The sequence below is a fragment of the Watersipora subatra genome, chromosome 2, assembly GCF_963576615.1.
Source record: "Watersipora subatra chromosome 2, tzWatSuba1.1, whole genome shotgun sequence".
NCBI lineage: Eukaryota > Metazoa > Bryozoa > Gymnolaemata > Cheilostomatida > Watersiporidae > Watersipora > Watersipora subatra.
This window is the reverse complement of record NC_088709.1, coordinates 69,125,440-69,139,635: the sequence shown is the minus strand read 5'-3', so window position 1 is coordinate 69,139,635 and position 14,196 is coordinate 69,125,440. Positions and strand designations below refer to the sequence as shown.

Sequence of the window (14,196 nt, the reverse complement as noted above, 5' to 3'; positions counted from 1 at the left end):
GGTTGATGACGTGAGTTCTGTTCACCCTGGCAGTTGTTTTCCAAGTGTACGATTGATGACAGGAGGCACATGTAACCTTGAACTCTACCCATCCGTCTTCTCACACCATCGTGAATGAGCAGGGGAGGGTGCAGGGGAGGGCGCAGGCGTGATAGTGAAATATTCGCTGGAGTGCTGTCATACTTACTATTATTTTCTCCACTTTGAAGGAGGATTCGGGTCTAAAATCACAACAAAATAGTTGACTTGCAATAAGATTTGTACAACATCACTTCCTGTTATTATATCATATTTGCTTGATCAGAAAAAGAATAAATATATAGCCATGCAATCATGACACAGATTTTACAAAACCTTATCAGAATCCATGATATTGTAAACATAAAAATGTGAGTAATAACTCTATGGAGATTCTTTATATTTTGTCAAGTTTGGTTAAGTTCAGCTCTATCTTACATGTAATTGGAGAGTGTTTGATGCTGGCAAACATAGCGCTCAAACTCTTCTCAGTTTTCAGTGGTTGGCACAAACTCTTCATCATCTAATACTAAAAAGAATCATCTAGTAATACTAATATGCTATTAACGATGATACCAGAAAATGACAACAACTAATTTATATAACATATCTGTAAGTGAGTGGGGTTAAAAAATTTGGTGAAATTAATCGTGAAACTTATAACATTATTTTATCAATTATAGATTAATATATTACGTTTTAAAGATAGATATGCAGTATGAATTAGTTTTGTTATTATAATAAGCATAATACACGAAATTAAAAAAATAAAATACTAATAATATCATATTACAATTAAATGACATTAATATTGTAATATTAATTATAGATTAATACAGTAGTATTAGGAGAATACTGGAAAATAACCCGAGTTACTACTACTAATACAAGTATACTAGTTCATAAAATAAATTACTCACGTGCTTTGGTGACATGTGGAGTATGCAAACAGGTTAGAAAACATTTCGTCTTTGAAATGCCGAAAACAAAGGTAAGAGTAAGCAGGCGAATAAATAAAGTTTGTCACATCCAGCTTCACCCAGTTGCTCCACGCCCGGTGATGGTCTGGTCTTTTCTCTGCTCTTGGCCAAGAAAAAAAGGTGCTTTCAGCTTGGCAGCTGCACAAACACGATGTGGCCCGTTAGACATTATGATGAATTAAAATTAACAAGTTTAATACGAGAAAACGTGTCTGTTATTTGCGATAGATCAAACTCGAACTGAAACTAACATTATCTGATCACGTGACCTACAACTCCCACCATATGGCGCGAACAATTTCTACAGCATTTTTCGACCATCATAGCCTACCAAAAGGCTCATCATGTTTGTCAGAGGACGATATGCAATCGTTCAAGCTAAGTTCAAAAAATTAAACATATTTTTAAACTAGGTTTTGAGATATCAATGCTCAAAGTTGCAGCATTACGATGCTGATAAAATAGACGCGTAAAAACAATAGACATGGTTTTTTTTGCAAGCGTGAAGTACATTTGTGAAACTATTTCAACAAATAAGGATGTATGAAAGTGTAAACATAAACTATCTCGCACACATACGTCACATTTTAGCCGTTTTGGAAACGAATCCAAACTAGGGCGGTCTTGTGTGGCTGCGATTTTTTGTTCGTTTTTGAGCTTTTAAGAGCTTGTAATCACATTTCCACATATTTGGCACCTACCACACAACAGAGTAAGGCATGGTGAATCTTTTGATACCAAATAACTGTAAGGTGAATTTTGTTGCAAGTCAACCTTTAAATCATCAATTGAAGACCTCAGTGCTAAAAGTCCTTAAGTCACATTAAATAGATTCTGAGATAATCACATTCAGATTTTCAAATGATGATTAAAATCAAAATATTCATCATGAATACTCAAATTTCTGTGTATGGACTCCTAACTAGTCTAGGTACAAGAGGTAGAAGGCATGATCATGTATCATTCAGTATTTTGGATAAAAAACGATATCTTTATTTTGACTTGGGTACTTTTCACAAAAGCATGGACTTAGGTACTTTTATCAGAAATTTCAACAAGACGACTTAGGTACTTATTGCATGAAATTAACAGAAAATGATGATTGAGATGTAATAATATCAGAATGCAATGAGTAATATCAAGTTTGGATGAAAATAAGACATGGTACACCAAATACTGCCTCAGGCCCTAATAGTCACTCCACCTCGTCCTCGTCCTCATCGCCTCCACCAGGTCTAAGATTATCATAGAATGAGACATGAGGAGGGACGTGCACATGCCTTAGGAGCGCAACCACATCATCATAGTTTTTACTTTTGATAGGTAAAAAGTTTGCATAAGCTCGTCTTGGTGTCGCTGGCAGAGAAATTATCCTCTTTCCTCTTTTCAAGAGACTCACAGCATCACTACAGGCAGTGGTCATCGCTGTGCGGCTATTGATTCCCTTTCCTGTCTCAAAAACCACACCCCTGAACTCTTTGATGCCAGTGACTCCCTTGATGTGCTCATCATACGCCTTCTTGTAATCAAATACATGTACTATTGGTGTGCCATCCATCTCCATGTTGTCAGTGAGCGGATGTTCAACATAAACAACCTGGTAGTAAAAAACAATGGTAGCATACAACTCACCAATCCATTATGGTGTTCGCTGTTCTTGTACATACATGTGATGACGATAGACACATTAAACAGAAATGGAGGTCTGAGCAGCGTGTAGCAGTGAGGTTGCCTTCATGATTGATTATTAAACCAATCCTAGGAAGATCGGATAATATCACTTCCTGTCATTGCTAGAAATCAATCTGATACCCTAATCCACATCTGCTCACCTTAAATGGCTTAGTAAGGTCAGTGGTGCGGATGAGGTTAACCCACTGTGATGGCGTAATAACCCTGTCCTTCTTCCTCCTCTTTTTCTCTATACGGCCAAGGTCACGGTCGCAGGGCATCCAGCCATGGCCAGGAAGCGGGTACTTTATCTCAACTCTCTTGATGGGAATCGTCGAATCAATCACCAGTCTGTGTAGATAAGGGTAAAGATACCTGTTGGAAATAGAGTAGGGTTGTATACATGTATATGAAACTTACAACAACAGAAAAACACTGCCGTTTCTGAAGAAGAGTAATGCGATACGAATATCGACATACCTACCTGTTCTTATTCTGCGAGAAGCAGTTATCAGTGAACAGGATCACATCTGTGATGTTGGGTGGAAGCTGGGTAAGATAGTAGTTTAGGTATGAGATAACGTCATTTGGACCCTTGCCTGCGTAGTGCTCATAGTAAACAAACATGGTGGCTTCTTCATTGACGCAGTCATGGATGCAAAGATTATGGAGCCAAAGTTGGCGTTTATAATACTCTTGACCAACACCTGTTAACGGTAGAGGGAGGTTCTTCTCATAGTCCATTGCTATGACGGCTGTCTTCTCGTCGTCTCTGGCGGCTGCCGTTGATTCACTTAGCTGAGTGCTGAACACTTGGACTTTTCGTACGGGCAGCTCATGCTCAGCCTTAAGCTGGGCAGCTTTGGTAAGATCAAGCGCTGCCTCTGCTGCTTTCACCCCGGCAGTCATTCGCTCACACGTATCGCAAAGGTCGCTTCTAGGAAAACCAAAATAAATGTTAAAGTCATGGTTAAAGATGTCGTTGTACAACCAATACTTGACTTTTGTTTCCGGGTTTTCCTGTTTGAACTGTTGGTAGAGTGCTGCGACTGACAGCTCTGCATCTACATGTAGATAAAATTTATTCTTGTTCTTGGTCAAACTATAGTGGCTCTCTCTCTCGCAGGATACTGTCTGATGTGAGAGCGTACATTCTCTCGCTCTACATCTGAGACTTTGGAGTGGCTGTCGTGCTTCCCTCTGCCATCTGTTATATCTGTCTCCAGTTTCAGAACTTTTTTTCAGCCTAGGCTCCCCAATTCCGTGAAGTTTAAAGAATGCATTCTTGCATACAGACTCGGCACGTGTGTCAACCGTGATGGTGTACCTGTACCTCGATCTCTCAACAGCATCTTCCTTTCTTGGCCTACGTCTGATCTTCTCTGTCAGAATCGGTGTGATGCAGCCTCACAGGTACAAGTTCTGTGCTGTGTGATCAGGGAGGTTGTTGAATCTCCTGAATACCTCTTCCTTATCAGGTTGACAGAACTTTGTGCTACAGTTGCAGTTGAATAGAATTTCCTGTTGTCTTGCTGGTACTTCTTTCCCGCTGTATGTTGTATGTGCAGCGCCTAAAAAACCAAGCTGGATGGTTGGTTTGCAGTTGAATTGAAGGAAACATGTACATACTTTATAAAAGGTACGCGCATTGATTGCTGTTCCATCACATTCTTGGCCTTTCGTAGCCATCCCAACACTAAACTATAAAAAAACATATGGCATACTGCAGCTGGTATCGATGATAGACCGCGGATGTTTGTTTGCTTCAAAAAAACAAAATTGATTCATGATTGAACAAACAGGTAGATTGAAGTGATTATTTTTGAGAATGAAGCGCATCAAAGTCAGAGCAAGCAGAGGAAAAGTTTTTTGGAGCAATACATTATTTGTAGGTAGTCACTCTGTCTCAGAATAACCAAAAAAATACACTAATCTGATGTGAGTGGTCTGTTTCAGCTGACAAATTGACTCAATAATAAAATTAAAACAGCAACATGACAGTTCTATGACTCAAGACTGTTTCCATGACCAAGAAGGCATCTTGATCTTGGTGTTATAGCTACCTTTCATCTTTTGTGATTTTATGACATTTCTATTCCACTCTGATACTTTCACTCTCTTCTTCTTAGCTGAGGGAGGCCCATTTTCATCATCCACTCTATCAGCAGCTTGCTCCATTTCAGCCATGATGATTTATCATTGACCTTCAGTGGTCACGTGATGCGTGAAGTGATTCTGATTAGCTCACCGTCGGACTTAGGGATTTGTTACTCAAAGCCAGTGGACTTAGGTATTTCTAACACAGCAGAGAATGCATAACTCCAAAAATCACTTGAGCAAATATGCACTTAAATACTTTTAGCATGAAAAACTTATGCACAGAAGTGAAGCCAACCATGAAATAACATATGTAACTATGATAGCTCAAAATCAATGAACATGTGACTTAAGTACTTTTAGCACTGGGCTCTTCAATTGAATCAACCTTTAATGGAAATTTCTTAATCAAGCATGACTCAAAAATGGATTGCATCCATGAGATTATTTCAATAGAAATAACAACAAACAAATTGCAGAAATACTGCAAAGATGTATTAACCATTGCCACAGATGCATTACTAGAAAAATTCACATCAACACCTGCTGCTAAGCTGCAGACATGTTCATAAGCACTTGCTGTGGCAGCCGTCACTGTTTTGCCTGCTGTTTGAGGTTTCTGAACTTTTTTAGATATATCTACTTTAAGTTGAACAACCTTGCAGCACTGTGTTTGACAATATTGTTTTGAATTCAATCATTGAAAAGCAGCATTCAACGTTGAAAAATATTACCTTGAAATGATTTCAAGCGAACACTTTAACCTGTTCTGTCAAAACATGGATCATTGAAATGTTCGTTGCAGATAAGTGCCCAAAGAACAAGATTATTCACTCTTCTGCAGTTGCGGTACTATTGTAAATAACGACAGTTCTCAGTTACTTTGTTTGAAAATCTAAAAATTAAATTAAACTGTAGTAGTTAGTTAGCAACAGTAGTAATAACAATAGTATTCTTACTCTTATCTCTTACTGCTAGCTATATCTAGGTACAACAATAAACAATATTATAGACACTACAGACATTTTTATCAAATATAAATATTTATAAATGACCTAATGGTTTGTAGTTCCAAAATGTTAGTATAATAAAAAATGCAAAATTGAAATAATAAAAACTTTTGTTCTGAAGGAAGAAAGATTAGACTCAGTAGCTTATAAATTTATCTAATCACTGACAACATACAGTCAAACTTGTACACTCAGTAGTGACACTGATCGACTCTCACTCACCCAATGACTAGTGTAGTAGAACTAACTAGTGACAGTACTAACTAGTAGTAACAGAACTAGTAGTAGTCGTAAACTTTAGCAATAGTAACAGAACTAGTAGTAGAAATGACTCACTTGTGAAATGTAATGCCCTTTTCTTCGAAAGTCATTTCCTGCAGTTTTTGCAGTGTATGGAATAGCAATACTTACTCGATACTTACTCGATAGTAATAGTACACTTGTAATTAGCCCCAGGGCCTTGAGAAAGTGGCTCAAAGTAAGAATTTGGTTAATACTGGTACTCTGGTTCACCTAGATTCCAGCATTAGGCTGAGTTATGTTTCAGTCTGAGATTTAAGTCTTAAGTCTCTAACGGTTTTGGGTAAGAAACTGTTATGGAAGAGGCGAATCACGGCATATATTGATGTTGGTTCATCCCGGGCAGCAGCAAGTGTGATTATGGCAGTATCCTTTCTGTCAGTGTTAGGCTCATCATAAGCAGAAGCTAGCACATTATGCTTCCTTTCATGTGATAGAATCTTCATCAGTAAAGCTACTCTTTGATTTCTTCTTCTGGATTCAAGCGATTGTAAACCTAGCTTTTCACGGGTGTTGCTGACACCATCTTTACCTTTGAGATTGGCTATGAATTGAATTGGTCGATTTTGAACCATTTCCAAGTAATGTATTGTCTATCACTCGGATCCCATACAGGACAAGTATATTCCAGCACAGGACGACACAATAGCACTGTCTTCAATAGCACAACACCCTTCTGCCTCTTACATTAATTATTAGTAGTAATTTCAGTTGTTTGTTCCTTTGATTTAGCGGTGTATTTGTGATCTTCCATAGCGGTTAAATCTGAAATTAGATTTCTTTCTCACATTAAACACAATGAAATTCCCCCTCACGATAACTGAACATGGCGTCGGCTGGATTTTCGTATTTGCCAATGACCTTTGCCATTCTAGGGGTTTTGAGTTCAATGTCATAAACTTTGCATCCTGAGTGTTCACTTGTTTTCGGTTTGTCACAATCGCAGGGGACGTGCGTCTCCCTCACATAAGATAATCACAACCAGAGCCATCGAGTGTAAGAGTTGCGCCATGCTAGTAACACAAAAAATTGATCACGTGACCATATGGTCGCCATCTTAGTTCCATTTACCGTATTGTACTCAAAGTGATACACGATATTTATTATAATTATCACTTTGATTGTACTGTTCTATTAGGATTTCAGTTGTTATTGTGGAAATTAATGGCTGTAATGTCACTCAGCCTCATCTAAACCTAGATTTTTTGTGATGATTGGAAGGCTGTCATTACTATATTTTAAAGGGCTGTTAGTTCATTCAGCCTCATCTAAACCTAATGTTTTATGATTGAAATGCTAAGTCATTACCATAGTTTAAACGCGGAGCTAAGTGGCAATTTTGAGCATTATTTGAGAGAGAACTACACCTATTCATACATTGATCATGCTGATTTGTTAATATTTTATATCTCAGTGTAATCGGTGTGTGTATGTATGTGTTGAACTCAAAGTGCAACAAAGAGGTTACTAGAGGTTGGCAGTTTAGTAGTAGCAGCAGTCAACTTTCCTTCAATCAACTTGCTTCTGGCATTAGATTAGATCAAGGAGTTTCACTCCATTAATAGATAAAAATGGTTAGCTGCTGGACAGTTGGATGCACAAACAGATCTGAGCATGGCTACACAATGCATTGCTTTCCAAGAGATGCCACATTGTGAGTTAAGTGGATACAAATGGTGAGACGAGACGGTACCATCACTTCTTCATCCCGACTTTGTCATGTAAGTATTCTATTTACAGAATTCATTGATAGTGAACATAGCTTCCGCATGATTTGACTGTTTATTGAAGTTAACTATAATAAATACCAGCATAGACATAATATAGGCCTAATTGATACACAGATATTACTTTTCAGGCACACTTTGAAGATCAGATGTATGAGCCTAACCGCAAAGATGGCTTGAAGAAACTTCGGCATCTTGCTTATCCCACTCTGTTTCTACATCGTTCGGCTCCCAAAAGACGAAAGCCACCTTTAATACGAGGTGCGGATGACTCAGGGCCATCGATTGCTTATTCCTCTGACCACGACTATGCAAGCAGTAAGCCATGCCCAACACCTGAAGAAAAACCTAATGTTTCAGTTCTGGAGGCACCATCTTCTTCTGGTTTGCAAATTTGTTTTGTTCATGTTTGCTTTGACATACAATTACATTTATTTTGAGTAATATGTGTTTATAACAGTTTCTATTAGTAGGCTTGCAATGATCATGCAAGGAAGTATAGTCAGTGGAAATGTGCGTACGGAGTGCTGGGATTTAATTTATTCTTCCGGATGGGACTTAACCATTGCCTCTATGCATTACTAATCCTTCTGTGTCTTCTTTCACATCTAACTTGCACACTTTGCTAATCCTAATACGCACAACCTAACAGAACTCATAATTTGTATAACCACCTTGTGATTATATGTTCCTCTATCTTCCACTTATCAAAACTTAACTAAAGCACCTAGGTATACTGAGCTTGCATTGACAAAATTATTTCATTTTATGCTTTACCGTTTCAGTTTACACGGCTTTATGCCGTGTTGCTGAACCCGTATATAATGCTATGCTGAAATAGGAAAAGATTTTCAGGGCTAATGTAGAACAAGAATCACATAGAAACATCCGGAGAGCTCTGATTGATGGCTGTGGTAGGGCTGCCAGCATAGAGGACATTGTGCTCAAGTGTCATGACCTACCATCTGTGGTTTATTAGAGCAATCACAAAATGTACACCTTGACACTATGCATGTATTCTCATTAATGCTGGCTTGAGGGATTAGTTCTAGCTACATGACAAAGAGGGTGTTACATAATACATTACATAATATGATGCAAACTACACCATCTAGGTTGCTTAGCACTTTTATAGACACTAGGCTTAGGTTTTTTTTGTAAAGACCAAACAAAAAAACTAGGTCAAAGTCAAACTGTAGGATCTACCAAGAGGAGCCGCTCTACATTCATAAGGTCAATGGCCAAAAAGGCAAAGTAATCATCCATACGTTTACTTCAGTTCATGTTTCCTAACCTAGTGTCTGTAGCAGCTCTACTAGTAGGTAATAACTGCTATAAATTTATATAATTATGCTTATAACTGCTTTAGTAACATGCTGCTTTTGTTTTAATTCTCTTACAATTTCATTTTAATTTTCATAGTCTAGCTGTTAGTATTAGTGTGAGAAAAGAACAATTTAATAGAAATATAAATTTCTAATAGAAATTCGACTTGTATCTCGATTCTTTTATCCAAAAAGGGAAGGATTGTTATGATGTGCACCTGTTATATGTACGTCTGTTTTATGTGCACCCGATTGAGTGAACTTATTTGAGTGCAAGACAATTGTATACTTGTCATATCGCATAATGTCCATATCTTCAGATCAGCTTCAGCTGCCAATAAGCGAGTCACAATCTGTAAGCCTGAAGTAAACCAGCGTTTCAAATACTCAACATATAACATATACGAGCTCACAAATAATTCATGCTGACAACTAATTATGCTCACAATTAAAAACAAACGCTTATAGTTTATAAAAAAAGCTTTGCTTAGCTACAGTTGTGTACCTATGGACGTATAATGCTAGTGCAGTACATGACATTGTCATTTGACATAACATTGGCATGTCATGGCATTGGTTTTACATGAGTATTCACAATTTTGTAAAATTGGTAAGGGATGTAGCGTATCAGGGTCATAAATATGCGACCTGAATCATACTGTCAACAATTGCAATAATGTGGCAATATATTTGTTTCTTTGTGCTGTTGTCTTTGCACCTGAAATCATCACTATGGTGAACCATTGATGACTTGTATACACATATATATTGCTTGTAATGTAAAAATAAAACAGTCTCGCATTAGCCAGCCAACAGAAGTCTTGATACACTAAATGTACCTAAATGCTAGTGCAGTACATGATATTAGCATACCATTGGCATGTCATGGCATTGGAAAATATCTTCCACATAATTCAAACACAGACTACCTACATATGAATATTATTCTGTGTGAATAAACTACTCCAATTTCAGCCATTCTCAGCGAAGACTTGAGATTAAAGGGCTGAAAGTTGAATTCTAGCAGTTTGCAATCCAAAAGCTGTCAATTAAAAGGCGACCACAATATCCAACCAGCTGTCAATTAAAAAGGTGACAGCAATATCCAACCAGCTATAATTTTTGCATTTTAGTTAATAAGATAAATTTCAAAACCAGCTAAAAAAAGAAGAAAAATATATACTTAACATTCCAATAAAACTTGAGAAGCAAAATATATCTCTAAACATTAAAAAATAGAGCAAGCCAATAAAAGACATAAATGCGACAGTTTGAGAGCACAACAGCTTTAGGCACCCAAAAATGCATCAAGTAGAACATATCAGATATCCAATATATATATTATTATCCTGAAAATGTAAGAAGAAAAGTCCTAATAAATTCAATAATTGATAAAAGAAATATGAAGAGATATTCCACAGTGAATCATTATAAGTGAGATGAGCTGAGATATCAGGCCGCCAGAATAAATATAAGCCATTATATACATCATATACATTAGGCCATTATATACATATGGCATTATATAAATATAATGCCATAATCATACAAGCCATCAGGCAAGGTATGAACAGAAGAAAGGCTACTTTTATACAAGCGCTTCAATAGTACTGCTTTTTCAGAGGTTATTTAGCTGGAGTGTATCCAGTTTTCCTTCTGTATGCGTTCTCATGTGTCTGTAGATTACTACTATGTGCAGACCTATAGTCACACTGAACATATGCATAGGGTGTCTCTCAAGTATGAGTTTTCATGTCTCTGTAGACTAAAACGCTGCCCACACCTATAGTCACGCTTAGTGCAAGAAGAAGGTTTCTCCCCTGTATGAGTTTTCATATGTCTCCGTAGACTACCCTTATGCGCAGACCTATAGTCACACTGAGTACATACATAGGGTGTCTCTCCTGTATGAGTTTTCATATGTGTCTGTAGATGACAACTATATGCAGACCTATGGTCACACTGAGTACAAGCATAGAGTTTCTCCCCTGTATGAGTTTTCATATGCATCTGTAGATTACCACTCTGCACACACCTATAGTCACACTGAGTACATGCATACGGTTTCTCCCCCGTATGAGTTTTCATATGCACCTGTAGATGAGTACTCCGCACACACCTATAGTCACACTGGGTACAAGCATAAGGTTTCTCCCCTGTATGAGTTTTCATATGTGTCTGTAGATTACCACGCTGCACACACCTATAGTCACACTGAGTACATGCATACGGTTTCTCCCCTGTATGAGTTTTCATATGTATCTGTAGACTACAACGATACACACACCTAAAGTCACACTGAGTACATGCATAGGGTTTATGCCCTGTATGAGTTTTCATATGCATCTGTAGTTGACTACGTCGCACACACCTATAGTCACACTGGGTACACGCATAGGGTTTCTCCCCTGTATGAGTTTTCATATGCATTTGTAGACGTCTACGTCGCACACACCTATAGTCACACTGAGTACACGCATAGGGTTTCTCCCCTGTATGAGTTTTCATATGTGTCTGTAGATGACCACTCTGCACACACCTATAGTCACACTGGGTACACGCATAGGGTTTCTCCCCTGTATGAATTTTCATATGCGCCTGTAGATGCTGACTATGTGCAGACCTATAGTCACACTGAGTACATGCATAGGGTTTCTCCCCTGTATGAGTTTTCATATGCGTCTGTAGATTACCACGCTGCACACACCTATAGTGACACTTAGTACATGCATAGGGTTTCTCTCCTGTATGAGTTTTCATATGCGTCTGTAGATTACCACTTTGCAAACATTTATAGTCACACTGAGTACATGCATAGGGTCTCTCCCCCGTATGAATTTTTATATGTCTCCGTAAATCACCATTCCGTGCCGACCTATAGTTACACTGAGTACATGCATAGGGTTTCTCAATACTTGATGTGTGAGACGTACAGGTATTAGTCGATTGATGATTGAAGGTACATGCGAAGTCACATTCTTCATATTTCAGAGTTGCTGCTATATCTCTTGCATACTTCATACAATCCAGAGATTCTGCAAAAGTAGGACAATTTTGAAAGAATATCTTTATGAAGAAATTTGACCAATATTCAAATCGAATGAATAACCTTTTGACAAAATTTGGAAAAGCAGAGTGATAAGTATAACAGCAATGAGGCCCGATTTAGTTACCAAGTTCAATGGAAAGTAATATAAGTTGCATTATGAAAATCTTCATACTATTTTCTAGCAAAAATCAAAAAATTTGCTTACAAAACTTGTTATTGCGACAAAAGCCTGTAATACAGTGTAAAGATATACATTATGAGCTCAACCAATCGAAAACCATAAAAACAAGGTCAGCTGAGTCACATGCATGACTACCAGTGAGTTAAACTTGGACATAAAATTTTATTTTGCAAAAACAATATATTGCAACCTTATTCTCTCCTAAAGCACTACTTGATTGTAAAATATTAATGTAACTTTTCAAGCAAAATCATCTGCACTTAGTGCTTAATTAAATAGCCAGAGTTTAAAAAGGAGATATTCATAAATTAATCATGAAATGACTTCAATGCTGCTGCATTGATCAATTTCCATGGCGTTTTGTAACAGAGTTATTTTTTTGCACAGCAAAGCGTCTACCCAAAACTTTTATGCTGAAAATTTCATTGCATTTAATGTTCAAATACCAAAAAAACCGACTTCTTATGCAAAAAGAGCAGAAAGCAGCGGGGAGAGTAGCCCTACTCCCTTTGTTTGGATCAAAAAAAGAAGCTACCCAATATATTTTAAAAACTGTCAAACATTAAGGTTTTTGAAATACAAAATGAATCATTGAGCTCATGTTTATTAAGTCTTGTAAAGGCTGCTGACACCATACAATGTACATTGTAGTGAAAATCGAACTCCTTTACTAGTATGCATCAGCTGAACAAAAGTGTATAGTTGCTAATCCGTAATGCCATTTGAGATTGTTAGAAAGTAGAAATTACATAGACATTGGTTTAATGTTACCATGTTGTTGTACAAACTACATAATTCAAACACTGTAGCGACGGGCTAGTGCCCTCTTCATAATTTCCTAATCTCGTTTGAACTTATTAAAGCAAAAACTCAATTGGAGCATTGCCAATTATTCCTGCTAGCTTCAGATTTCTAAAGCGTTAATACCAAACATCCCCAGAGGGATGCATTATTATCCCCAATGAGGAGGCATTAGCACAAAGTTGGCTTCCCGCAAAAAAGCAATCAAAATTCAGCCAGCCCCAAAGGCTACATGTACCATATTGTACGGATCCTCAAGGTGCCTGTGAGGTACTATCTATGTTTTCTTATCTAAGTTAGCCTGTCTTGACAAACTGTTGTTTTTGCGGAGTTGTTCCCCCGTCGAGCGGGCGAGCAACACAACAGCTTCTCACAAGACGTACTGCACCTGATGCATCAGCTTGACTTATAGGGAGTTGTTCTCTTCCGTCTATGCGGCTTGATTGCGATGTTATGTCGGTCGCACCATTGGTAATCATAACGGATTTTGTGCAAAAATTTATGTAGAAAAAATAAGATTTCAACGCTTAAAGGTTGACTTGCAACAAAGTTCACATTACAGTTATTTGGTATCAGAAGATTCACCATGTCTTACTCCGTTGTAGTGTAGGTGCCAAATATGTGGAAATGTGATTACAAGCTCTTAAAAGCTAAAAAGCGAACAGAAAATCGAAGCCACACAAGACTGCCGTAGTTTGGATTCGTTTTCCAAAACGGCTAAAATGTGACGTAGTTGTGCGAGATGGTTTTTGTTTACACTTTCTTGCAACCTTATTCATCGAAATATTTTTACAAATATACTTCACGCTTGCAATAAAAAACCATGTCTATTGTTTTTACACGTCTGTTTTATCGTCATTGTAATGCTGTCACTTTTTGCACTGATATATTATAACTAACCGTAAAATATCGTTAAACTTTTAAACCTTAGCTCGAAAGTGTACATATCATTGTCTGATAATCATGACGAGCCTGTTGGTCACCTGTGATAATCGAAAAGTGCTGCAAATATTATTTGCGAAGTATTGGGTCACATG

At 37.6% G+C, this 14,196-nt stretch overlaps 2 protein-coding genes across 4 annotated transcripts in view; one reads left to right on the top strand and one right to left on the bottom strand.

The window, feature by feature from the left end:
• The window catches only part of LOC137387045 (oocyte zinc finger protein XlCOF6-like), a 226,755-nt gene that overhangs the window by 84,002 nt on the left and 128,557 nt on the right, over window positions 1-14,196 (top strand). The gene's annotated exons all lie outside the window — the stretch shown is intronic.
• On the bottom strand, window positions 10,830-11,761 carry LOC137387049 (gastrula zinc finger protein XlCGF57.1-like). Its single transcript, XM_068073338.1, has one exon. The coding sequence runs from the start codon at window positions 11,718-11,720 to the stop codon at window positions 10,836-10,838; it is 885 nt and encodes a 294-aa protein (XP_067929439.1). The 5' UTR covers window positions 11,721-11,761; the 3' UTR covers window positions 10,830-10,835.